This window comes from Chlamydomonas reinhardtii, chromosome 7, assembly GCF_000002595.2.
Source record: "Chlamydomonas reinhardtii strain CC-503 cw92 mt+ chromosome 7, whole genome shotgun sequence".
NCBI classification, from domain to species: domain Eukaryota; kingdom Viridiplantae; phylum Chlorophyta; class Chlorophyceae; order Chlamydomonadales; family Chlamydomonadaceae; genus Chlamydomonas; species Chlamydomonas reinhardtii.
In genome coordinates, this window is record NC_057010.1 from 3,810,474 (window position 1) to 3,836,418 (window position 25,945).

Sequence of the window (25,945 nt, forward strand, 5' to 3'; positions counted from 1 at the left end):
TGTCAGCACAGCACGGAATACGGAATAGGGCATGGCACGGCAACGCGGCGCAAGCGCCGAGTGCGGATGCGGCTGGGCCCCGGGCTCGGCGCTGTGGGTACCAGCTGAAGCAGCAAGCCCCGGCCAAGCCCCCTCTGTGGAGAGCGTTCACCGTCCCTTCCCATCCCCCTACTTTGGGCTGGTACATACAACCCTTCCCCTTCCCCTTCCCCTTCCCCTTCCCCTTCCCCTTCCCCTTCCCCTCCCCCTCCCCTTCCCCCTCCCCTTCCCCTTCCCCTTCCCCTTCCCCTCCTCACCTCCAGCCTGTCCCTGTTGTACCACAGGAACAACGCGCTGGCTGCCGGCACGCCCAGACTGAACACCACCACCAGCGGCAGCGCCAGAGCCATCGCCAGGAAGTTGTGCACGCCCTTGAAACACTCCAGGTCGTAGTCCTCAGCCCAGAACGTGCCCACGGCACGTGCCGCGGCGCCGTACGGCGTGGCTGCGCCGCCGGTGTCGAGTCGCGGGCAGGAGAAGATGGAGAGCAGCATGTCGGTGACGCCGGGGTAGCAGTAGAAGGTGATGACGATGAGGGTGATGACGAAGCGCGTGTTCATGTAGCGGCCGTAACTGGGCACAACGGCCTGCGGGCGCGGCGAGCAGGCGGCATGGGGCATTCTGGCGTCAGCGGATGGTAAATGTAGATATTGGTAGTTTATAGTTTGGGGTTTGAAGTTTGGTTTTAGGTGCGACAGGGTGCGGCAGGGTGCGGCAGCAGGCGCCGTTCACGTGCATACACACACGGGGAGCGGTGTGCGGTCCATGCAGAGTGCGGCTCTCCTGTGTCTCTCCCCTCCTCCGCCCCACGGCCCACCTTGCGGGCCTTCAGACGGAAGTACAGCGCCGTCCACAGCAGCCACGCCAGCAGCGCCAGCATCAGCGGCACCGACAGCGAGATGATGGTGCGCTGCATGTTTGAAAGTGTTTTGAAAGTGTTTTGAAAGTGTTTTGAGATGTTTTGAGGTGTTTTGTGGTTTTGTGCGGTGTTAGGTAATGACGAGCACAAGGGCGGCTTACAGCACGAGTGCAGTTGAGCGAGCGAGCAAGCGAGCACACCACCAATAAGCACAGCCCCACCGAGGGGTACGCCACCGCCGCACCTGCACCGACACCGGCACTGCGGAGGTGTGGTCGAGGGAGCAGTCCAGCGAGATGAAGGACGACACCGAGTAGGACAGGCTGTTCGTGACCGCGAGGAACTCGCGCACCGCCGCCGGCCACTGCAGCGAAACCTTGCGCGTGATGGACAGCACCTGTCGGGAGTTGTTACATGCGTGTGCGTGTTAATGCAGCACACAAGAAGGTGTGTATGCATGTAGTTAGGATGGTGTGGAGTGCGGATAGGTATGTACAGCAGGGCCACGGTACGCTACGGTACTTGGCAGGTGGCAGTTGGCGGGCCGGGCTCACAGGCAGTCAGGATGACATGCAACATGGCACTTTGCCACAATCAGGCGTTGCGCCGTTTCGGCATCATACCGCAGGACATACATACAAGCACTCCAGAAGACACAAGACGTAAAGCTGACCTGTGTGTACGACACAAAGATCTTGATGACAGTGCTGTACGTCGGCACGCAGCCTGGCTTGCGCCGCACGCTCCGGGCCGGCGACAGCAGCCTGACGTGGCCGCCGCCGCCGCCGATGGCGGCGGGGCCGCCGCCCGGCGTCTTCAGGGAGGCGCTGTCAAAGCGCCGGGGCGAAGGCCCTACCGCGCCCAACGCCGGCGGGCTCTGGCCCGGCAGCGGCTCCCGGCTGCGGCGCCGCTTCTGCGGCTGCTCCGGCGGCTGTAGCTGCGACGCATGTGACCGCCGCTGGTCGCCCGGCTGCTGCTGCTGCTGCCCACGCCGCATGCTGTCGGCGCGGTGGGCGCTGCGCGCGCGCGGCGGCGGCGGCGGCGTGCGGGCGCCGCCTGCCGGCGAGGGGCCTGAGGAGGGGGTGACGGAGGAGGAGGGGACCTTCTGGAGGGGCGGCGGCCGTCGGAAGCCGCGGCGCACCTCCGCGGGCGGCGACGACGGCGACGGCGGCCTTACAGCGGCGGCGCCGCCGTCGCCGACAGCGGTGGTGGAGGATTGGCGGCGGGAGCCGGCCTTGCGTGAAAGGGAAAGCGACGGCGGTAGCGGCGGCAGCGGCGGCGGCATGCGCCGGCTCGAGCCGACGTCAGCAGCAGTAGCAGCAGTTGCAGCAGTAGCAGCAGTAGCAGCGGCGGCGCCCTCTGCAGACTGCTGCCCAGCGTTGGCGTGGGCGCCTGAGTCGGCGGCTGCCGGGGAAGCAGGGCGCAGGCGGAACGACACGCGGCGCCTCGACCCCGTCGGCGACGGCACTGGAGCCGCGGCCGCTGCCGCCGCCATCGCGCCTCCTGGAGACTGAGAGCGCGACAGGGCTGCAGGCGATGCGAGCCCGCTGAGGCCGCTGAGGCCGCTGCCGGGGCTGCTGGCGCGGACGCTGCCGCGCCGGCTGCTGCCGTTGCCGCTGTGTTCCAGGGTGGGCATGCGCAGTGGCGGCGGCGGCGGGGCCCGCATGACACGACCGCCTTGCGGGCCGCCGCCTGCTGTGGCGTCCGTGGATGCCGCAGCAGCGCTGGCGGTGGCAGTAGCACCGGCAGTGGCATCGGCAGTAGCTGGCTGCAGAATGCGGCTACTGCCGTCTTGGGCCGCGGTAGACGCGGGAAGCGTGGAAGCTCCAGTCTCGCCAGCACGGCCCAGCAGCGGAGGCAGAGCGCCTCCTCCTCCTCCCCCGTTGCCGTTACTGGCAGTGTTGCGGGCGCCGGTGACGGCGGTGACGGCGGCTACGGCGGCGTTCAGCTGTGTGCGTGCGCTGGTCAGAATCGCCAGCGGCCAGGCCGAAGCGCTGGCGGCGGCGGGCGCGGGCGCGGGAGCGGGCACTGCCACCGGTGGCGGCGCGGGCGCCGGCGGCAGGGGCGCCGCGGGCGGGGCCGGCATGCGCCCGCGCCTACCTGTCGGCTGCAGCTGCGGCGGCGCCTCTGCCTGCTCCTCTCCAAAGAGGGGATTGTGAGACACCACCACAACCCTGCCGCCGCCGCCTCTGCTGGTGCCAATGCCCTCGCGGAGCGACGACAGCGTGTGCAGTGTTGCGCGCAGGCGCTCCGGCAGACTGCTGCTGCCGCCGCCGCCGCTACTGCCACCGCCGCCGCCACCGCTATTGCCACCGCCGCCGCCACCGCCACCGGCAGAAGCGCGGCCCTCCGGGCTCAGGCCTGGCATGCCTGCCGCGGGCGTCGCCGCCAGCAGCAGCCTCGAGGGCGGGGCAGCTGCAGCGCCTGTCGATGCGGCGGCGCCATGTGCGCCGGGGCTCAGCGAGGGAGAACGCGCGAGAATGGTGGACAGGCTGAGGAAGGGTTGGCCCGGTGCGGTGCCGTTACTGGTGGTGGTGGTGGTGGTGGTTGTGCTGGTGGTGCTGGTGGTGGTGGTAGGACCGGCCGCAGCGGCCGAGAACGGCTCCGCCGCGGGCGCCGCCGGGACGAAGAGCCTTCGCGGCGTGCCGGCGGTGCTGGCTGATGCTGACGCTGCTGCTGCTGTTGCTGCTGTTGCTGGTGCTGGTGCGGCCGCAGCTGACCGGGGCGACCAAGCTGTTGGTGCGGGTGGTGCCGGTGCTGGTGCTGCTGCCGTCGTGGCGGCCAGGGTCTGGGCGCGGACGGGCACGGGCGGTGCCCCATGCGAGTGGTCGGGAAGCTGGCGCCTGCCGCCCTCACTGTGAATGACAGGGCCGCGCCCCGAGCTCAAGGCGGCGGCGCCGCCGCCTGTGCTCCTGCTGCCAGCGGCGGCGTAGGCGTGGCCCCCGCCGGTGTCGCTCGCTTGTGTTTCATTCTTGTCGTCCGCCGACCCCTTGAGAAGGACGCCGTAGATCTGAGCAGCCGGGCGCTTGCGGCGTGCTGGCGGTGACGGGCGCTCGGGCCCCCGTGTCAGGTCGTGGTCCGGTGCCGACTGCTCCGCCGCGACGCTCCACTGCTGCTGCAGCTGTTGTTGTTGCTGCTGCTGCTGCTGCTGCTGCTCCAGCTCCAGCTGCTGCTGCTGCTGCTGCTGCTGCTGCTGCTGCTGCTGCTGTTGCTCCAGCTGCAGCTGCTGATGCCACAGCATCAGCTCGCGAGACATCTCGCCGGAAGCCGCCGCCGGCACCGGCTGCGCCACCGACACACGAGCAGCCCCAACACCACCAGCAGCAGCACCACCAACAACAGCAGCGCAGGCAGCAGGGACGGCAGCCGGCCGGTCATCGGCAAGCACCTCCCAAGGCGCGCGCAACGGCACGCCGCCGGTGCCACCAGCCGCTGGGCCGCCCTCCTGCCGGGGTGACGTGGCGTTGGTGCCGCCAGAGGAGGAAAGGAAGTGGCTCGAGTCGGGTGCACGCGGCTGCCGAGCCGACGTCGTGGGCGTCTCTGCCAGCAGCCCCGCCCCCGAGCTTAACAACAGCGGCTCAGCAAACACATCGCCCGGCCGCTGCCACCGCTGCTGCTGCTGCTGCTGCTGCTGCTGCTGCTGCTGCTGCTGCTGCTGCTGCTGCTGCTGCATCAGCCGCTCGTGTCCCTGCATGCCTACCATGTGTCCTTGCTCTCCTCCCTCCTCCTCAGCATCGCTGCAGATAAAGGCCACGGCGTCATCATCAACATCGCCGTTACCGGCGGCGGCGGCGGCCTGCGCCACGCCTGGCGGCGGCCGCGGCGGCGGCGTAAGCAGTGCGCGTGGCGCATTGCTGCGGCGGATGAAGCGGCTGCTGGCATCGGCCCCGGCTGCGGCCCCAGCGAATTCTCTGCTGGCAGCTCCGGTTCTAACTCCGACTTCGACAGAAGCTGTAGCAAGAGCCGGTTGCAAGCCGCCGCCGCCGCCACCGCCGCCGTCGAGGTAGACGATGTGCGGCTCCGCCGCCACTCGGCCTGTGCCCGCCGCCGCAGCTGCTACAGCGTTGGCTGCGGCGGCTACCGCCGCCACTCCTCCCGGCCCTGCACCTGCCGCCGCTGTTGAACTAGCGAAGGACTGGTCCCCAATGGACGGGCCATCTGCAAGGAGACTGGCGCCGGTCGACAAGGAAGCCAGGTTGCCAATACCACCACCGCCACCGGCCGCGCGTGCTACAGCCGCCACTGCCCCCGGCGCGCCTGCTGCTACAGCCGTCTCCGTGTCCGGACACGAGTCTGGCGTCAGTGACTGCTGGGTGGTCAATGGCGTGTGCGTGCCGGTATAGCTTCTAGAGAACGTCGGCGTGCCTGGTCGCATGGCGTTGGTGCTACTGCCGCTGTTCGGGGGATGGCCGTAGTAGGCATGTTGCTCAGGCACGTCGCCGCTGCCGCGGCCACCGCGGCCGGTGCTGCTGCTGCTGCCGCCGGCAGCAGCAGCCGGGTCAGACACGCGCGACCGGCGCGGCAGCCCCCGGCCGGTGCTGCTGTCGGAGGACGGCGGCGCCGGGCCAGCTCCGTCCTCCTCTGCCGCAGCAGCCCATTCCGCGGCGCCCAGCTCGAGCGAGCGCGGCAAGTGGCGTATGGGGCAACCGGGGTCCTCCAGGGCCCCAGCTGCGGCCGCCACACCGGCTGCATCCGCGGCTCTGACTTCCAACCCTGCATCAGCGCCGCCGACTAGCCGCACAGCGCCATATACAGAGCCAGCTGTGGCCCCGTGCCCCGTCGCTGCATCCATGCCGCCGCTGGTGCTGGGCTCGACCCGGCCAGCTGAGTAGGCACGCTGCAGCATCCCTGCCGCCCGTGTCTCCGCCAAAACTGCGCCAAGGCCGCGCGGCAGCAGCTGCAACCGTTCCCCGCTGCCCGTGTGCACACGTGCTGCCACACCCCCGCCGCCACCGAGCGCCGCCAGCTGGCCGCCGGCCATCGCGGCTGTGGCGGCGGCTCGCGGCTCCCCATCAGGCGCCACCATTTCGCCGACCCAGCCGCTGGCGTTGACCTCAACGCCGGCGGCGGACGTGCCGCGGGCGAGGCGCGCTGAGCGGCGCAAACCGACGGTACCACCGCCGTCACCGCCGCCGCCATTGGCGCCAAGAGCGTCCAAATGGTGCATGAACGCCTCCGCGGCCGCCGCCGCCCGCTCCGCACGGCGGCCGCTGCTGTAGAAGCGCATCAGCGTACGGCGGGGCCCGGCAGTGGCGGCGGCGGCGGCGGCTGTGGCGATGTCGCCTTCTGCAGCGGCGCAGGCGGGCAGGCCCGCCTCCTCGTCGGCGTCCTCCACAATCGTCCCTCCCACATTGCCGCCAGCCAGCCGCAGCCGCCCAAGATCTTCCACCTGCGAATGCATACCCGGCGGTGCCGCCGTCAGGGCCTCCGCCCGCGGCTCCAGCAGCTCTTCGGTGCTGCGGCTCCTGCAGACGCTGGCGGCGGACATGGCGCGCGAGAGCCGGCTCGAGCCGCCGCCACCAGCCCCAACACCGCCGCCGCCGCCGCCGGCCCGGTACGTAACCGCCGTCGCCGCCGCCGCGGCGGCGGCGGCGGCCGCCGCCCTCTCCGCTCTGTGGCCCGAGCTGGCAAACCGCACCAGAGCGCGGCGGCTGGTGCCGCCGGCAAGGCGCCCACCGCTGTCAGCGGCCGGCGGGCTCGCCGCCGCGTCGGCCGCCCTCGCCGCCAGCAGTCGCGACGTGGCCGGCACGAGCCGGGGCTGCGCGCCGCCGAAGCCGCCCGGGCTGCGCTCGCTGCCCTCCGACTGGCGCCACGGCAGTGTCACGAGCAGACCTGCAGAGGAGCCGGTGGCTGGGGCGGCCTCGGCTCCGGCCACAGAGTCAGCGCCGTCAGGGCTGCCGCAACGACCCAGGCTGTACGACCGGATGCCGATGGCGACGCCGCCGCCACGGCCACCGCCGCCGGCGCCGCCGCCGCGGCCGGCGCCGCCGGCAAGAAGCCCTGACTCCGCGCCCACCACGGCAGCGGGCGGCAGGCCGGCGGCCGAGGCGGTTTGGAACGACGGCATGCCTGCCGCCAGAGAGCAGATAGATGCCTGGCTGGGCGTGTCGAGCAGCCACGGCGCGACGCGCCGCCCGCCGCCGCCGTCGCCACGGCCCACGCCTCCAGGCGTGTCCACCGGCGGCAGCTCAAACACACTGGCGGCGTCGCCGTCACTGCCGTCGCTGCCGCAGGGCAAGCCGTCGGCCACGCCGTCAACGGTGACAGCTGAGGGCCCCAAGAACAGGTGGTTGCCGTTACGTGATGGGGAGGTGACGGGCCCTGAGCCCTGCGGCTCGGCGGCGCTGGGCCCCTGAAGCCGCATCAGCCGAAACGACTCGGCGGGCCGGCTGGAGCGCTGAGGCGCGTCGGCAGAGCTCGCGTCTGCTTCTGCTTCCGCCTCCCCGACCCGCCTGTGTTGGGCGCCCTCCTCGTCGTCCATGGTGTCCAGTAGCAGGCGCGGGCTCTGCGGCCGTGTCGGCAGCCGCGCTGCTGCGATGCCGGCTGCGGCCGCAGCGGCACCGGCCACAGCGCCGGCGGCGGCGCCGGCGGCGGCTGGCGCCGCAGCGGCACCGGCCACAGCGCCGGCGGCGGCGGCGGCGGCGGCTGGCGCCGCAGCGGCACCGGCCACAGCGCCGGCGGCGGCGGCGGTGGCGGATGGCGCCGCAGCGGCACCGGCCACAGCGCCGGCGCTGGCGGTGGCGGATGGCGCCGCAGTGTCCAGCAAGACGCGCTGCTCCGGGCCGCCCGCCGCCGCGGCGGCCGCGTCCTCCTCCTCCACCAACACGAACAACGGGCCGCTCTCAAGCGGATTGCACTGCCCATCGCCGCCAGCGGCGCCGCTCGACAACACCGCCAGGCCTGCTGCTGCGCCTCCGCCACCGCCACCGCCCTGGTCCCCACCGCCGCCCGCTCCTCCACCGCCCCCGCCCCCGCCTCCGCCGTCGCCACCGTTGCCAGTGCCGTCGCCGTTGCAGCTGCTGCCAGGCGCGCCGCTGACTGTCCTGGTGTCGGTGCGGTGTGTGTTGTCCTTGCTGTGTGCGTCATCAAGGCCGCTGTCCTTGCCGTCTTTGTTATCTTGAAGCATAGACTCGTTCAGCCGCTGCAGCGTCCACAGCTGCCGAACCTGTTTCAGGCCGAGGCCGTGCGTTCGTAAGTTTGCAAGCCTCTGTGACTAATGCTCGTGTTGGTTGCATCCGGTGACAAGTTGAAGCGTTGTACATTTGGCATACGCGTGCAGGACGGATGGCGGCAACGCCTGTGGTAAGATGCGTGTACGACGCACACAAAACACACACGCACACACACACACACACACTCAGAACACATACACACACACACACATAAACACACGTACCTCTCGCAGGTCGGTCTGGATGGAGTAGACGCTGATGAAGATCATGAACACGGTCAGACCGATCTTGAGGCCGTACAGGAAGTGGTTGAGCGCCGCCGGCTGACACTTGATGCAGGAGCCGAAGTCGGTGCGGCCATAGCCCTTGTTGCAGCGCCCACACAGGTTGCCTGAAGGCCGCAGGGCAAGTCGCGTTCAGGCGCGGCGCCGAGCGCAATCAGCAGGAACCGCCCCACGGGTCAGCGGGGTTGCTGGGGTAGCGCTGCCTACCCCGCTGTGCTGTGGTGTGCTGTGCTGTGCGCTCCAACGGCGATCCAGCGGTCCCCCACAGCAGCAGGCGCGAGCACACGATAACCACCAACCACCAACCGCCAACCACCAGCCACCAACCCTCTACCGCCAGCCCGCCCGCACAGCGCAAGGACAGCCACACGTGGCCTACGCACGCACATACCCCGCCCACGCACACGATCGCTTACCTCCGTAGTTGGGCGCGCACTGGATGTCCGAATACCCCGAAGTGGCGTTGAAGGCCCGCAGCACCCACACGCCCGCATCCCAGTCGCCGCCCAGAGCCCACTGCCAGCCGTCGCCGCCGCCGCCGCCGCCACTGCCATTGGCGCCGCCGCCGGCCCGCCGCACGCTGTTCAGGTACGCGAGTGCCTCGGGCGGGAGCCTGAACAGGCTGCTGCTGGCGTTGATGACGGGCAGGCGCGGCAGGGCCATCTGGAAGGCCAGCAGGCGTGCGGAGCGGTTGCCGTAGGAGCACGCCTCGGACCAGGGGCAGTAGTGCACCTGCGGCGAGTAGGGGCTGCTGTGCCAGTAGCCGTCCTCGGGCAGCAGCACGCGGCCCTGCGAGATGGGAGTGTGTGCGTGTGTGTGTGTGTGTGTGTGTGTGTGTGTGTGTGTGTGTGTGTGTGTGTGTGTGTGTGTGTGTGTGTGTGTGTGGCGCGTGGTTTGGTTTGTTCAGACCAGATGATTGGGAGAAAGAAGAACGATGGGAGGATCCCCTGGCATGAGAGTAATTCCTGAGGGGGCGCGCAAGCGGAAACGCGCCCACACCTACACGCGAGCGCATCACTGCTATGTGGATGCAAGCAAGACGCGGCGCGGCGCGGTGCAGTGCGGTGCGGTGATGGTGTTTGTGGCAAATGGTGGCCGACGCGGACACACCTGTCCGGCCATGGGGCAGTCGGCGTTGTTCGGGCACAGGTCGCAGGAGGTGTTGGTGGGATCGAGCGAGAAGGTGGCGGCGGCGCAGCGGATGCACTTGTCGTTGTCCAGTGTGCGCACCTCGCCCAGCAGACAAGGCCGCAGCCGGACCTGGAGGAGGGCGTGGGGCGTAGGGCGTGGGGCGGAGACTGAGGGGTGAGGGCGTGGGGCGGAGGGGCAGGCGTTGCAATGGAGAGACACGAAGCGCTGGGTTGACGCAGGCAACACAGCACCAGCATCTTCACACAAACATTTAACAGCCGCCAGTACCGGTGCCGGCAGTCCGGTGCCTGTGTTGCGCATGCGCAGATACACACACACACACACACATACACACGCCCCACACCTGCATCACCAGTGGCGGCAGGGTGCGGTCGCGCACCGCCGCGCGGAAGGAGATGTTGTAGGCGCCGGGCGTGCCGCGGACCTGCGATGGCGCGAGCGCGTGCGTGTGAGGTCTAGGGTGGCACAAGGAGAGAGGGGGGTGCATGTATGTTGAAAGCTCTCGGGAAGGGAACGTGCGGGGCGGTGCAAGGGATGCGGTGTGATGCTCCTGTACAGTGCCTCTGTGTGTGCGTGTATGCATCTGTGTATGTATCTGTGTGCATGTGTGTGTTTGTGTGTGCTTGTCAAAGCGCACAAGGAAAACCAAAGGCAAAGACAGTGTGTGCGTGTATGTGTGTGTGTGTGTGTGTGCGTGTGTGTGCGTGCGTGTGTGTGTTGTCTGGGGTCTGGTGGCGCTGCCGGGTCGCCTCTTCACCTTGAGGTCTGTGAAGTGGCCCACGCCCGCCTCCGTGAGCAGCTGCGTCTGGCCCGACACCACCGGTGGGGTGGAGGTGACAGACACAGCCACACGCGAGTCCTCCACACCGCCCGACACGCGTTGCCTGCAGGGTGGGCGACAGACACACGGACGGGGCGTGCGCAACTTGAAATGCTTGGGGTACTTGGAAAACCAATCGCGCAGGAACCGCCCTGCTGGCGCGTGCCTCTCCATTGCTTCGTTCCTATTCTCTCGCCCATCTTCTGGTACTCACCCGTAAAAGTCAAGGAACGCCATCGTCACAGGCAGCTGCGAGTCCGACTGCATGTTATTCAGTTCCAGCGCGCCATCAGCCGCCAACACCGCCACCGCCGGCGCGCCGCCGCCAGCACTGCCGTTGCTACTGCCGCCGGGGCCGGTGCTACTGCCGCTACCGGCGTTGCTGCTGCTGCTGGCGCTGGCGCCATCCAGAAACATGCTAAAGGCGCTTGACGCCAGCACAGGGCCCGTGCCCTCGACGGCTACATTGCCAACCCACGTCGGCACACATGAGTCTGGGATCAGCGACGGAGGCGGCGGCGGCGACAGCAATGACAGCGGCGGTGTCGCGTTGGCGTTTGATGCACTTCCGCTGCTGGCATTTAAGCGTGCCGTTGCGTTCACCACGTATCCATACACGGCCGCAGCGGCAGTGTCAACAAGCGCCTGCGCAAAGGCCGCCGCTTCCGCCTCGGCTGCAGCCACGGCCGCCGCCGCCGCCGCAGTGCTGCTGCCGCTCTCACTGCTGCTGCCGTCCACGTTGCCGGCATCTTGCAGCGCTGCCGCCGCGGCGGCAGCGGCGGTTGCGGTGCCGTTGACGCCGCCACACTTCGCCAACATGCCTCCGCCGTCGCTGTTGCCGCTGCTGCCATTGCCCCCAGCACCTCCACCTCCGACACCGTTCGCGCTCGCGCCTGCACCCGAGCCCGGGTTCGCGCCAGCTCCGCACAACAGCGCCATTGCAGCGGGCTGGTGTGTAAACACGGCGCCGCCGGCGCCGCGGCGCGCCGCGTTCCCTCCGAACGTGGCGCACCGCAGCGTAAGCGCCCCGTACGGCTGCACGCCCGTGTCCCACGCCGCATACAGCCCGCCCCCCGAACGTGCCGTGTTTGACACGAAGTCGCAGTCTGCTACCTCGAGCTCCACCGACAGCAGCAGCGCCATCGCGCCACCGGCGTCCGCGTTGATGCCGGTGCTGTCGGTTGCCAGCGACTCATCCGAAGAAGCGGCGGCGGACGCAGAGCCCCCCGCCGCCGTGGGCAGTGTCGTGGAGTTGGGAGCAGACGAAGGCGCCGCATCAGAGGCTGCGGTGGGCGCTGAAGCGGCCTGCTGCCGTTGCGGCGGCGGCGGTGCCGCCGCTGCTGCCATAATGGCCCTGGCGGAGGCGGGCCGGGTGCCCAGCACCCACGCCGTCGCCGCCGTCGCCAGCCGCGCCTCCTCCGCCGCCGGCAGCCCCGTCACGATGGTGTTGTTTGTGAAGGTGCACTGCGACACGCGACTGGCGCCGCGCGCCTGCATCAGCGCCACCGCGCCTCCACGCTGCCACGCCGCGTTCGAAGCAAACAGGCTGCCCGTCAGCGCCAGCCGCGCGCAGCGCGCGCACAGCAGCGCGCCGCCGGCGCCCGCACCGCCGGCGGCGGTTACGGCGGCGGCGCCGCCAACCGCCGCAACCGCCATGTTTCCAATGAAGACGCTGTTGCTGACGCCAACGCCGACGTTGTCGCCGCCAAACAGGGCGCCACCCTGGAGCGCCGCGTTCGCGACCAGGCGGCAGCGAGAGACCGTGATCGAGCCGCTGGTGTCAGCGGCCAGGCCGCCGCCAGCGCCGCCGGCGGCAACGTTGCGGCTGACGCGGCAGCGGCTCAGGTCCAGGCGACGGACAAGGTCGGCTGCAAGGCCGCCGCCAGTGCCGCCGGCGGCGTTGCCGGCGAAGGCGGTGCCAGTGAAGGAGATGGGCAGGATGCAGTCGGACAGGGAGATGCCGCCGCCCGTGCCCTGAGCAGGTGGGGTTGGGTTGGGTTGGCAGCGGTGTGTTTTTGTGCGGTTCCTTGATAATGCTTGTGTTGTGTTGCGTTGTGTGGTACCGTATGTGTGTGTGTGTGTGTTTAGAGGCGTGTCTGTGTGTGCGCCGGCTGTGAGCAATGGGCCCCCTTCCTCGTCGCGGCCAGTCCCAGCCCAGCCGCCAGCCCGTTCCCCTGCCCGCCGCCCCACTGCCCCCGCCCCCCGCCCCCGCCAACGCCACACTGTGCCCCGCTAGCTTGGCTTGGTCTGGTTTACTTTGGGCTGGTACTTACAACCCCCGCCCCGCCACTGCCCTTCTGCCCACCGCCCCCCTCACTCATTCCCCCTCACCGCCGCCGAGTTGGCCTCCACGCGGCCGCCCACGAACGCGAAGGCGGCTGTGCGCATGTTGGAGAGCTCGGCGCCGCCGCCGTCTCGCGCCGCGGCGTTGCCCGCCAGTACCAGGTCCGTGAACAGCGCCGAGGCCTGGTCCAGGCTCTGTGGGTTTGTGGAGGTCGGGCAGCCGTGACGTAAGGGCGCGTGTCCCGAGGGAGCTAGCGCAAGGGAAGGAAACATGCCCCAGGATGTGTGCACAAGGGAACAAACACGCAGACTGTGTATGCGATGCGGTGCGCTGCTCGTGGTATTACCGTTTGCAGACTGTGCGTGAGCATGTGCGTGTGTGTGTGCCTGTAGCGCCTGCCGCAAACGGCTGCCCGCCCCGCCCACCCCCCGCACCTGCAGTGAGAAGCCGCCGCCGGTGCTGGCCGTGTTGTTCACGAACAGCACGCCCGTCATGGCCAGCACCTGCGACCCAGCCTCCGCATACAGACCGCCGCCGCGCCCAGCCGCCGCCGCCGCCAGCGACTCTGACGTCAGCACCGCCAGGCTGCTGCCACTGCTACTGCTGCTACTGCCGCTGCTACTGCTACTGCTGCTACTGCTACTGCTGCTACTGCTGCTACTGCTACTGCTGCTACTGCCGCTGCCGCTGCTACTGCTACTGCTGCTGGGAGTTGCAGAGCTGTTGCTGCTGCCTTCCGGGGTCGGGCCGGCGGCGCCGTCTCCGGGCATCAGGTTGCGGTTGCCCCTGAAGGTGCTGGCGACCACGTCGCGCACCACGGCGCCCGCGCGCACCAGCAACCCCGACCGCGAGTTGTTTGACAGCATCACGTTCACAAGCGACAACGAGCCCGCCTGCAGGGTCCGGAAAAGAATATGGAACAGTACAGGAGGGCAGGATGAAGCCGTTTGGCAGGTAATAGACACGAACGTGTGGGGCGCGCACAATGTGGAGCAAAGTAAAACCCAGGAATCTCGTAGTACGCAAAGTGATTGTGCTGCTGCACACCGTATCGTACACGGCCCCAGGCCCCGCCCAGCGCACTCCATGACATCCAATTCCATTCCGCCGCTGCACCGCCCCGCCGCACCTCCATGACGATGCCGCTGCCGCTGTTGTTCGCGAACTGCGAGTCCGTGACGGTGAGCGAGGGCTCGTCCGCCAGGGCGGCGGAGGCGCTGACGGGCCGGCGCACCAGCACACCGGCCTGGCTGCAGCCCACCACAGCCAGGCCCTGTGAAGCGAGTAGAGGAGAAGAGTGGTCGCATGCATAATTACTTCAAAGGAGTGGTAGACCGTAGGCAAGGGGAAGAGTGACAGCGAGGGAGGCAAAGGTTGTGCGGGTGCATCATGCGTCAAAGCATTGCAGCACACCTGAGAGCAGCACGTGGAAGGGAATTGAGGCCCACGTGCTGCTCTACATGACCCCACCGGGCTGTGTATACCTAGCTGGGGAGGACACAAGTCCGCACGCAACCCAACCCACCCACCGCCCCCCACCCGCTTCCCTGCGGCCTCCGCCCCGCCGCCCACCCGCTCACGCACCTGCAGCACCACGGACGCCGACTCCACCAGCACCCCCACCTCCAGACCGCCGCAGTCCAGGACCAGCAGCGAGCCCTCATCCAGCACCGCGCCCGCATCCCCTCCACCCACCCCGCTGCTACTGCCACCGCTGCTGCTGCCGCCACCTCCGCTGCTACTGCTGCTCGCCGCCGCCTGCTGCAGCCGCCTTCGGCCCGCGCCCCCGCTGCTGCTGCCGCCGTTGTCGGTTGGTTCGAAGGCGATGATGGCGGCGGAGGAGACGACGAGTGTGGAGCGCAGCCGCACCACGTGGCCCCGCGGCGCCTGGACGGACAGCAGGTCGCCGTCCGACATGGCGGCCACCGCCTGCAGGAGCTCAGTGGGGCCAGGCGTGGAGACAGACACCGTGCCTGTGCGGGCGTGTGTGGGGGGGAGGAGGGGGAGTAGCCGTTCATGTTAACAAGAGAGTAATCAAATCTCACGTATGGAGTGCTGACATCGGGAGGGGGGAGGCGGGGCGGGGGTCCGAGCATGGCTATCTAGGTTGGCATCAAACGTCAGGGCCTGTAAACGGCAGTCCACGCAGACGCACACGACACGTTTACACACACACAGACACACACACCCACACCCCACACCACACACACACACACACACATACATATGTGTACACAGCGTCACACGTACCTGGCGTGGGCACCAGCACCAGGTCTGCCTGGGTGCTGGTGGCCAGGCGGGAAGGCTGCCGCGTCAGCACCAGGTTGCTCACCTGGGGGGGGGGGAGGGGCGACGGGCGGGACAAGGGGAGGAGTCAGGGGAGGGACAGGCGTGGGGAGCAGTGTGTGGGCAGGGGGAGGGACGTGCAGTGCGATAGCGACGGTTTACGGAGAATGCACATGGGTTGGAGGAACACGGTGCTTAGGAAAACACACACACACACACACACACACACACACACACACACACACACACACACACACACACACACACACACACACAAGGCGCTGCTCACCACGGCGCTGCTGCTGCCGCCGGCGCGCTGCGAGGCGGCGCCGCTGCCGGTGCCGTCCTGCCGTGTGCTGCCGCTGGACGTGGTCGACGCCTGCTGCACCGTCCACACCTACAGGGCACGGCGGGTGCCAGTGGCGCCAGTGCAACGGGGCGCATCAGCGGAGCAGCTCCTCACGGCAGTCATGTGGGTGACGCGAGGGCCTCCCCGGGCGCGACGGAGGAACGCTAGGGGTGCGAGCGCAAGGCCAGGGCACGCGCACCGACGGCAAGGCAGGCGGGTGCGTGCGGCACATGCCAACCCAACCCCCTAATCTCGACACGAACCCCGAACCCCAACCCCCGAACCCGTGACGGCCAGCCTCACCAGTGTGGGCTGCCCCAGATCCAGGCCGTAGATGTCACTGGACTGGATCCAGCGCCCGCCCGCGTACGACAGCCCGCCCGACAGATAGATCTGCATACATGTTGGGGAGTGAGGGGGAAGCGGTACAGTCAGTACCGTCAGTACAGCGGCTTGAGTTGAGGCGTTTGGATGGGGGAAATCTGCAATGCTATGTGTCTTGACACCACACACACACGTAACGCGTACAAATGCACACACACACGTGCAAACACGCACAAGCACACCCACACACCCCACGCCACGCCACGCCACGCCACACACACACACACACACACACACACACACACGCGCACGCACGCACGCAGGCACACACACACACACACACACACACACACACACACACACACAAGCACCCACGCACGCACCTGCGAGGCCGCCGAGGTCATGGCCGCCGTGCTGCGGGGTGCGGGCGCCACGCCCTGTGCGGTGACGCGGCCCCAGGTGTGGCCGGCCAGGTCCATCACCCACAGGTCGCCTGTGTGTGCGTGTGTGTGTGCGTGTGGGGGGGGGAAGTTTGTGTGTGTGTGTGTGTGTGTGTGTGTGTGGGCGTGTGTGTGTATGTGTGCGGGTGTGTGTGTGTGTGTGTGTGTGTGTGTGTGTGTGTGTGTGTGTGTGTGTGTGTGTGTGTGTGTGTGTGTGTGTGTGTGTGTGTGTGCGGCAGGGCAAAGGTCAGCGTGAGGCAGTGGAGCATGCTGGCGTGGAGCATGGCGTGGAGAGTGGCGTGGAGCATGCGGGCACGTGTTAGAGAGCAGCCAGGGAAGGAGGCGCGCCCACATGCGCGTGTGTGTGTAGCAGTAAACGGGAAGATGGGGATGTGAAGGTGAGAAGGTTGGAAGGACAGCGTGTTGGTGGCGAACAAGGCAATAGGCCCAAGGGCGCATCGCCGTAAAGAGCAAACAGGAACGACGCCTGAGGAGCATGATAAAGAGTACAAACGGACCAAGCTCGCAGCCGTGTAGCCGCGCAGCACCCCAAGCAGCGCCCCAAGCAGCGCCCCAAGCAGCACCCCAACCCAAGCAACCCCCAGCAGCGCCCCAAGCAGCACCCCAAGCAGCCGCCCATGCAGCCACCCACCAAGCAGCGCGGCGGGGTCGGCGTCATCTGGGTCGGACGTGCCGCCAAACACCACCAGCGCGCCGGCGGGGTAGCGCGCCGCCGCCCCCGGTCGCAGCATGGCGGCGGCGGCGCGGTGGCGCGGCGGCGGGAAGGCGGGGGTGCGCGGCGGCGCGGCGGGCAGCAGCTCTAAGGAGGTGAGGTAGTGGCCCTGGTCGTAGGGGAAGGGCTTGGTGTGCGCCCACACCTGGAAGGGAGGGGCGGGGTGGCGCTGTGCTTTAGGCGGCGCCGGCGGCAGCAGGTGAGAATCAGATTGCAGGTAGCCCGGGCGGCCCCTCACCCCCCCCTCCCCCTCTCCCTTCCCAGCCCCCTACGCGCTGGCGCCAACGGTACGGTATGCCCCTGCTGTTCCCACCGTAAAGGTACGGTATGCCCCCGCTCTCCCTCCCCCTTCCCCGGGCCCCCTCCGCCTTTCCCCTCCTCCCGCCCCATCCTCACCTGCACCTCGCACAGGGCCAGGTAGTCGGGGTAGGGCTTGCGCACCACCACGAACCGCCCCAGTGCGCCGCCGCAGTCCGCCACGCCGCGGCCGCCCTGAGGCACCCACACGCCGCCAGCGCACAGCCGGTTGGCGGCGCCGGCGCCGGCGGGGCCGTCCGCGGCGGAGCCCGGCTCCACGTCGCCCACACGGACCTGCGCGGCGTGCGGGAGGGAGGGAGGGAGGCAGGGAGGCAGGGAAAGGGAGGAGGGAGAGGGAGGAAGAGGAGAGGGAGGAGGGAGGGAGGGGCGCTTGGGGTCAGGACCAGCAGCGTTTATAAGGGTTTGGTTTCGGAGTATTGTATTGCTAGGAGAAGCAGACGGATGAAGGCGAAGGCGCTGTCTTCGCGCTTCCCTTAAACCCCTATCTGACCTGTACACAAACAAATACACACACACACACCTCTCGCACATCTGCCCATAACCACGCACGCCCGCAAACACGCCACGCGCCCGCACCTCTATGTCCCTGTTGCGGTCCTTGTACCCGGTGTCGGCGCTGCCACAGCAGTCGGCGCGGCTCCACAGGGCCACGTAGTCCACCGGCGTGGCGCGGCCCAGGTCCACGTACCACCAGCTGGCGTTGCGCGGGGACAGGCTGTCGGCCTGAGGGGCGCGGGTGTGTGTGTGTGTGTGTGTGTGTGTGTGTGTGTGTGTGAGTTGGTGTGTAGGCCAGAGAGTTTGTGTGTTTGAATGTGTGTGTGTGTGTGTGTGTGTGTGTGTGTGTGCGTGTGTATACCGGTATAAGATGCAAGGCAAGGGCACAGCGCAGAATGAGTTTGCTGAAGTGGGGAGGGTGAGCACAAGGAACGGCTCCACACATACAGCGGCCACAGCCCCAAGCACAGAAACACAGCAATACGCGCGCGCATTGCTTTCCTTGTGCTCCTTGAAGCAACACATACGCACACACACACGCACACACACACAAACACACTCACACACACACACATACACGCACACACCCTCAGGTCCAGGTGTGCGCAGGAGCCCTGCTCGTAGCGCCGGTCGGCCAGGTTGCCGTCAACGGCATTGCCCGCCGCGCCGCGCGCCGGCGCCTCAGCCGCGTCATACTGACTGGAGGCCCGCGCCCTCTTGCCCGTGCTGGCAACCACGTAGGCATAGCCGGGCGGCAGCGCGCGCGCGGTGGGGAAGGGCGCGGCGTCGGCGCGGGCGTTGGGGCCGGTGTTGGTGGTGCCGAAGGGCCCGTCGCCGCCCATGTCATAGTAGGAGGACGAGAGCGCCGAGCCGGAGGGCGTGGCGGCGGTAGGGCCCTGTTGTTGCGGTTGCGATTGTGGCTGCTGTTGCTGTTGCGCCTTGCGGCGACGGAGCCAGGGCTGCGGCCGCGGCTTGCGCTGCCGCGGCTTGCGCGGCTGCGGCTTGCGCTGCCGTGGCTCTTCGCCTGGCTGCGGCGCGTTGTAGCGCCGTGGCAACCCCTGCTGCAGCTGTAGCTGTAGCTGTGGCTGTGGCTGTTGCTGGGCTGCTGCCGACGAGTGCTGCGCGTCCACGCTCGCGTCCCGCTGTGACTCGCGCAGCCGCCGGCGGCCGCTGCCAGGTGCTGCGCCCCCGGCGGTGCCGTTGCTGCGTTGCGGCGGCGGCGGCGTGGCGGCGGTGGCAGCCGCCGCTGCCGCCGCGACGGCGGCGGCGGTGCAGGCTGCGCGGCTGCGCTGACAGCTGACGCAGCGCTCACCGGGCGGGCAGGGCTCGGGGACGGGGGAGAGCAGGGTGGGGTCGGTGGACACACGGCCCGGGTCCAGGTTGGGTGTGTATCGCAGGTAGTGCACGTCGTTCATCAGCACCACATTGCCTGTCACGTCATGAGGTTGAGGGTGGCGTCGCGACGTTGTGGGCTGGCGGTAATCAAAGGTGGTGGTGAGGGACCACTCAGCCACAAGAGCATAACAACACCTATTATACCAGACTGTCACCGACAACAACACACACGCACATATTATTGGGCTGCCCTGCTGCTCATCTAACAAACACTCCGCCCCGCCCCGTGGCCCCGTGGCCCCGCGCCCTCACCGCGCTCATCCAAGCTCAGCCCGCCAAACAGCAGCATCTCGGTGTTGCCCGCGCCTACCAGCGCCGCCCCGCTGCGCGGCCCCGGCGAGTGTACGTCGCCGCTGCCGTTGGCGTTACGTACGGCCTCAAAAACGTAACCGGCGGTGGCGGGCGGCAGGCTGGCCGAGATGCGGGGGCCGGCGGCGGGCTGCCACGTGGCCACGTAGGCGCCGCCGTATATGTACGTGCCGGCGGTTGAGCCGTTAGTTAGGAAGGGCGTGCTGGCGGTTGGTGAGGCGGTTGGTTGGGAGGTGGTTGGGGCAGGGGAGGCCGATGAGGCAGGGGAGGTGGTGGGGACGGGGACAGGAGGCGGGGAAGGGGAGGGCGACGGAGAGGCGGGCGGGGCTTGCGGCGGTGATGGGCTGGCGGCGGTGGAGGTGAAGGGCGATGCCGGTGCCGGACTGGTGGGCGCGGCGGGCGGCGGCGTCGCGAGCGCGACCGGTGGCGGGGTAGTGGCGGCCGTTCCATTCCATATGGTCGTGTCCTGACCAGCACCGCCGCTCGACGAGCCCGTAGCGCCGTCGCTTTGGCTACCCCACGGTGCACTTGGCGCCGGCGGCGGCGGTTGCGCCGGCGGCTGCGCTGCTGTCATGGCACCCGTATCCACGCCCGCACCCGCGCCCGCACCGTTAGGCTGGCTGGCCTGCTGCAGGGCCCGGGCTGTGTGGAGTTGCCGCCGCGCTGCGGCCGGCGGCGGAAACATGGGCGGCGTCGGCGATGCCGTCGTGCTGCGAGAGGTGTTTGTGGAGCTTTGGTTGCCGTTGATTGACACAGGCGTCGGCGTTGGCGATCCAGGTTGTGTGCCGTTCACGTCACTGCCGGCAGAGCCGCCGCCAGTGCTGTTGCCGTCAGCCGACGCAGTCGGCGCGGCGGGCGTTGGCGGCACCGGCGGCGGCGGCCGCGGCGCCGCTGACGGCGCCGGCGGTGGCGGGCTCTGCAGCACCGCCTCAAAACTGCCGTCGGCGTCGCCCTCGCCGCCGCCGCCACCGCTCGTTCCGGCGGCGGTGCCGCCGCCGCCGCCACGTGACGCGCCCGTCGCGATCTGCCCGCCGTACAGCAGTACGAGGTCCGTGGTCAGCGTGAAGTCGTACTCTGTCGTATTGCCCTCGTAGATGTACATCAGGCCGGCGGCGCCGTACAAGTCGCGCCGCGAGGGCAGTTGCTTCTCGGCGGCGGCGGAGACAATGAAGCAGTTGGCGTCGGCGGCGGAGGGCGCGCCGCTGCGCGGCACGCGGCAGGTGTACGTGATGTCCTGCCGCGCCACACTGGCCCGGTACATCACACTAAACTCCGGCTCCTGGCCTGTGGGATGTGTGATAAGAGTGATAAGGGTGATGGCGGTTGCAAGTGCACGGTCGCAGGTGTGGCTCCCGTGTGGTGTAGTTGTATACCGTGCTTGTGTTTCCTTCAAGCGAATGAGACGCCATTGAACCGCAACAAATCACGAAGTATGCGCTTGACGCGCATACACGCGCACCTGAGAAGGCGTCCATGAGGCCCAGGAACACGAGGTGCTGGTCCACCACGCCCGCAGCAGCCGTGTCCGCAGCCGCCAGCAGCAGCGCCGCCGCGTTGGCTGTAGTAGCCGTGGTGTTGATGGTCAGGCTGTAGCTGCTGTTGGCGCCGCCGACTGCAAACCTGAGCGTAGGGCTGCCAGCCGCGGCGGCGGCGGCTGCTACAGCCGACGCGGTGGCTGCGCCCCAGGCGCCAGAGACGTAGCTCCTGTTGCCGCCGCCGGCTGTAGCGGCTGTAGCAGCTGTGGCTGCCGCCGCCGGCAGTAGCGGCGGCAGCAGGCCGGCGGCTGTAGCCATCACGGGGTCCACCACGGGTGCCGGCGGCGACACCAGAAGCATGGTCCGCAGCGAGGCCGTCTGCGGGGGATACCGGCAAGGAAGGGGTTGCTGACACGGCATCGTGACTGTGATTGCGGCGCGTGCCTACACCGCCACGTGCCAGCACCCGCGCCCGCACCAGCACCAGCGCCAGCGCCGAAGTAGACACAAGCAACAACACACACACGTGCAACACGCCACGCACAAACTCTCCCTCTCTCTCTCACACACACACCTGGATTCCGGATTCGTAGTAGGGCGGCTTGGACGAGATGTCCAGCCACGCCACCTGCCGCCGCACCAGGTCCAGCGTGTGCGTGCGCCGGGACACCTTGGCAGACCCCAGCGGGCCCTGCACGCCGCCGTGCATCAGTATGCGCCCGCCCAGCAGCACCCAGCGCGCCTGCAGACACAGCGGCCAGCAGGCGCAGGGGCGGTTGTGAGGAGGTAGGTTGCATGCAGGAGTAGCGCGTGAGTGGGGTTGGGCGTTGTGTGTTGGTGAAGGGGACAGGGCCGGGCATGCCGGGCATTTACACACATGCACACACACACACACATACACATACACACACAAACAAACAAACAACAACAACGCACACACACAACACACACATTCAATTCCGGCTCACCTGTTTGACGAAGCTTAAGTCCGAGTCGCCTAGTGCGCTGCCGTCCGCCACGCGCCCCGCGGCCGGCCCAAGGTCCAGCACGCCGCCACCCAGCGCCGCATTCCACAGCGGCCCCAGGCCCGCGGGCATCGCGGCCGTTGCGTTCGCTAGCGCGCCAGCCCGAATGGCGGCCGCCGCCGCGTCATCGCTGCTGCTTACTATGCTGCTATTGGTGCTGTTCAAGCTGGTGCCGTTGGTGTAACTGCTGGTGCCGTTCGTGCTGCCGTTGAGGGGCGTAACGCCGGCGGCTGCGGGAATGCTCGCCAGCGCAGAAAAGTAGACGGAGTGGGCGGCCATCAGCCGTGCCATGGTGTCCGACGCCAGACCAGACACGTAGATGTGCTCTCGGACCAGACCACGCCACAGGTCCGGTAGCAGCACCAGACCCAGGTCCGCTGCCGCCGCCGCCACATCTGCCGCCGACACGTCCGCCGCCGTCACCGCTGCCGCCGCCACCGCGCCCGCCGCCGCCGCGGCGGCCGCGCTGCTGTTCCGCGCGAGCGCGGCGCTCCGCGCCGCCCCCGCCGCGGCGGTCGCCGCCGCCGCCACCGCGGCCGTCGTCGCCGCTTCTACTACAACCGCCGCAGCCGAGGGATAGGCGCCGCCGCCCTGGACTTCGTACAGCTCGGCCTGGATCTGATTCAGCAGCCCCTGGATCCGATACACTGCGAACCAGCGCTTCAAGTCCGACTCAGCATCTGCGCTGTACGCCGCCAACGGCCCTGCAGCCGCCCAACCGCCGGCACAAGAGATCAGCAGGTCGCCGCCCTGCCAGTCCAGCCGCACGTCGTGAGCCGGCGGCGGCGGCCGGCCGCCCGTGTTGCCGCCAAGGCCGGTCATAGTGCCGTTCACGCCTGTCGTGCCGTTCCCAGCAGGCGCGGCGGCGTTGCCGCCTGGCGGCGGCAAGTCGGCGCCGAGCGTGAAGGCGGCGGCGGGGGAGGTTCGGGTGTCGAGCAGTAGCAGCCGGTTCTGCGACCGCCACCCCCGGCTGCTACTGCTACTGCCGCTGCTGCTGCTGTTGTCCCAGGCCCGGCCGCCGTACAGCAGTAGCACGCCGGGCAGTCCGGGCACTGCGGTCAGGGCGGCGTCCTCTGCCGCCATGGCCGCCGCCGCATCGGACGACCTGCAGCCGAGGCGTCAGTGCGTGCAGCCAAAACACAGGAGGAGGAGGGGCAGGGCAGTCGTAACATACGGCGCGGCGGCACTCAACAGGCCAGGAAAACAGCCAGCACACACACAGCCCCAGGCGACCCTCCCCTCACACCCACAGAACGCCCGGCCGCCCGCATCCGCGCCCGCACCCGCACCCGCACCCGCACCCGCACCGCACCTGAGCAGCTGCAGCGGGCCGCTCCAGGACCGCCGTGTCAGGTTGAAGCGCCACACGTCCGACAGCCTACAAGCGACAGTGATTCGGTAGGGCGCCACGAGCGGCATGAGGGCACCGGATGTGTGTGTGTGTGTGTGTGTGTGTGTGTGTGTGTGCGTGTGTGTGTTTGTGTGTATGTGTGTGTGAGAGAGAGAGAGCCCGCCGGCGGCGTGCGCCTCGCGCCTTGGGCAGCCCCAATCAAAGAGACTGCGCCCGCTTGCCCGCGTGCCCACGTGCGCGCATTGTGTCGTGCCGCTGCCACCGGGGCGGCACGCAGCCATGGACGAAACCCCACACTTCGGCACATACACACACACACACACACACACACACACACACACACACACACACACACACACACACACACACACACACACACACACGCACACACACACACGCGTGCCCTTTCCTAACGCACGGGCCCCCGCCCCCCGCCCCGCTCCCCCCGACCCACAATCGCGGCGTGTCCGCGCTGGGCGCCACATTGCCGCCGACCACCACCAACACGTCACCAGACACCGCCACCGCAGCCCGAGCCCGCGGCTGCGGCGCGACAGCGCCGCCGCCGCCGCCGCCGCCACCCGCCGCCGGCAGGTACGGCGCCAGGCTGCGCCACTCCAGCGTCCCGCGGTCCAGCAGCGCAACGTCGTTCAGCAGCGGCGCGGCGGCGTTGGCGCCGGTGGCGGCGCCGCCGGCGCCCGCGGCGGTGCTGTCCGGCGCGAAACTGTTGGTGGCGCCGCCGAAGACGAGCAGGCCGCTGCCCCAGGCCGCCATGCCGTGGCCGGCGCGCGCGTACGGCGAGCCCGGCGTTTCCAGCTGTTTGTGTTGTGGAGTTTGTGTGGTTTGGTGAGGAGGCGCAGGAGGGAAGGATGCGTGCGAGGTGTTGCGAGGGAGCGAGGGGTGCGCGGTGGAGCCGGCTCGATGCGCCGCGTGCGCAGAAAAACAATCCCCTGCATAAACCCGAACACACACGCAACGCAAACGAAGTGCGTGTTTCCTTCCTTGTGCTTTCTGACGCACGCAAACCACCCCCAACCCACCCCCAACCCCCACGCCCCGCATCCATCCCCACCCACCTGCATGACGGACAGCGTGCGCACGTCCATGACGTCCACACTGTCGCCCGCCAGTATGCCTGTGAAGGCGCTGCCGCTGCGCCGCCCGCCGTACACATACACCTGCAGCCGTAAGCCGTCAACCACACACAGAGTCACACCTGGGTCACACAGGGTCACAGAGTCACACAAGCTAACACACCAACCGACCACATGTCGCCCCCGATGTTGTTCGTGTGTTGGCCTCGGGGGCCGGCTGGCTACCCCGGCTGTCCCGGCAGGTTGCGGCTTCTGTGTGTCCCAGCTGCGCAAGTTTCGCCAGTCGCGCCACTGGTCCCTGGTCCCAGTCTCCCTAGTCCCGCCCAGCCTATGCGAGGTCTGACCCACACACTCATACACAAATGCAAACACACACACACACACATACACACGGATACACAGTGTTGTGTTCCCTTCACACATATACACACACACGCTCGCACACACGTGTACGCTCCCCACGCACCTTGTCGTCCACGGCCACCATGGAGTGGTCAAAGCGCGGCGTGGCGGGCGCATCGCGGCACAGCCCCACGCCTGAGGTGCACCAGGGCCGCGACTTGCCCGCACGCGCACCGCCCTGCGCAACAGCGGCAGCAGCAGCAGCAGGAGCAGCAGCAGCAGCAGCAGCAGCAGCAGCAGCAGCAGCAGCAGCAGCAGCAGCAGCAGCAGCAGCAGCAGTAGCAGCAGCAGCAGGTTACACGCCAAACAGGTCGCGCACGTGTTGCAAGGGTGCCGCACGGGGGTAACCCTCAGTGGGGTACCCCGCATCCGGTGCCCTCTAGCGCACGCGGAACAAAGCAGGGCTGCACAGGACAGCATCAGGGGTGTGTAGCAGCTGCAGGCTGCGGGGGCGCTGACGCTGGGCTCAGGAGCACACGGTGACACTGAAAAATGCGGTGTGGTTGTGGGTTTGGTGGGGACCGGCAGTGGTGGCTGTGATGGGTGTCGACGGGCGGCCGCTTCACTGTCACGGAGCGGCGATGAGTAACTCGGGTGCCCGGACTGCCGTAGGCAGGCGGCAGGAGCGCGCTGACACCGTCGCATTGTGCAGCGGGTAAAACCCGAGTCCTCAGAGGATTGCGGCACCAGTTACTGGAGTGAGTTACTTTCCGGCAAAACTGGACAGTGGCGTAACGGCGGGTGCCGCGCCAGCGACGAGGGCCGCAACCCGACACCCCCCCCGTCAGGCACTCACGTGCAGGAAACCGACGACAAATAGCGCCAAGGGCACCAAGAGCTGTGTGAGCTTGCTCCAGCTCCGCGTTGCCCCCCACCGCGGCTCTGCTGGCCGCGCGGTAGGGCAGCCCAACCTCTCGGGGCGCATTGCTATAGCAGCACGCCCATGAGCGTTTAAACTCGCGCATGAGCGTTTGAACTCATTTCCACCGTCCTGATGACAACATCGCCGCAGCAGGCCTCACGCAAAAGGCGCTGCGTACATAGGTCGGTGGAAAGACGCTGCCCAACGCACAGCCTTGAGGTGCTTTAACGTCCAGTAGTATTTATTGATAGAGTACAGCACAAGAAATGACTTCGGATGAAAATTGGCTCGTTCACTGTTGGGACTTGCAGAGATTGAAACGTGTTGGTATAGGTGAGTGTTCCTGGTCAAATTTAGTCCGGTCTAGCTTATACATCAGTGCTTGTGACTGTGTCGCTGACTTGCAGCAGGGTCACGGATTGGTGGCGGTTCCCAATTCCGTTTCACCGGCTCGACAGGAACGCTACGCCGTTACAA

At 68.3% G+C, this 25,945-nt stretch overlaps 1 protein-coding gene across 1 annotated transcript in view; it reads right to left on the reverse strand.

Moving 5' to 3' along the window:
- CHLRE_07g338550v5 (uncharacterized protein) overlaps positions 1-25,825 on the reverse strand; it is a 31,034-nt gene extending 5,209 nt beyond the window's left edge. Inside the window, exons 1-31 of the mRNA XM_043064306.1 lie at positions 25,403-25,825; positions 24,671-24,784; positions 24,187-24,288; positions 23,565-23,926; positions 23,072-23,137; positions 21,703-22,864; positions 21,309-21,476; positions 20,719-21,112; positions 19,203-20,543; positions 18,143-18,984; positions 17,637-17,783; positions 17,139-17,333; positions 16,662-16,887; positions 15,953-16,062; positions 15,549-15,638; positions 15,186-15,293; positions 14,861-14,942; positions 14,195-14,583; positions 13,740-13,883; positions 13,045-13,503; positions 12,658-12,804; positions 10,541-12,300; positions 10,264-10,390; positions 9,850-9,930; positions 9,465-9,614; positions 8,771-9,143; positions 8,295-8,461; positions 1,572-8,063; positions 1,143-1,295; positions 857-949; positions 297-626 (exon numbers count right to left, since the gene is read on the reverse strand). Coding sequence (XP_042922874.1) covers positions 297-626; positions 857-949; positions 1,143-1,295; positions 1,572-8,063; positions 8,295-8,461; positions 8,771-9,143; positions 9,465-9,614; positions 9,850-9,930; positions 10,264-10,390; positions 10,541-12,300; positions 12,658-12,804; positions 13,045-13,503; positions 13,740-13,883; positions 14,195-14,583; positions 14,861-14,942; positions 15,186-15,293; positions 15,549-15,638; positions 15,953-16,062; positions 16,662-16,887; positions 17,139-17,333; positions 17,637-17,783; positions 18,143-18,984; positions 19,203-20,543; positions 20,719-21,112; positions 21,309-21,476; positions 21,703-22,864; positions 23,072-23,137; positions 23,565-23,926; positions 24,187-24,288; positions 24,671-24,784; positions 25,403-25,531 — 16,503 coding nt within the window. The 5' untranslated portion in view covers positions 25,532-25,825. The remainder of the gene's footprint in view (positions 1-296; positions 627-856; positions 950-1,142; positions 1,296-1,571; positions 8,064-8,294; positions 8,462-8,770; positions 9,144-9,464; positions 9,615-9,849; positions 9,931-10,263; positions 10,391-10,540; positions 12,301-12,657; positions 12,805-13,044; positions 13,504-13,739; positions 13,884-14,194; positions 14,584-14,860; positions 14,943-15,185; positions 15,294-15,548; positions 15,639-15,952; positions 16,063-16,661; positions 16,888-17,138; positions 17,334-17,636; positions 17,784-18,142; positions 18,985-19,202; positions 20,544-20,718; positions 21,113-21,308; positions 21,477-21,702; positions 22,865-23,071; positions 23,138-23,564; positions 23,927-24,186; positions 24,289-24,670; positions 24,785-25,402) is intronic.
- Positions 25,826-25,945: the final 120 nt, after the last annotated feature.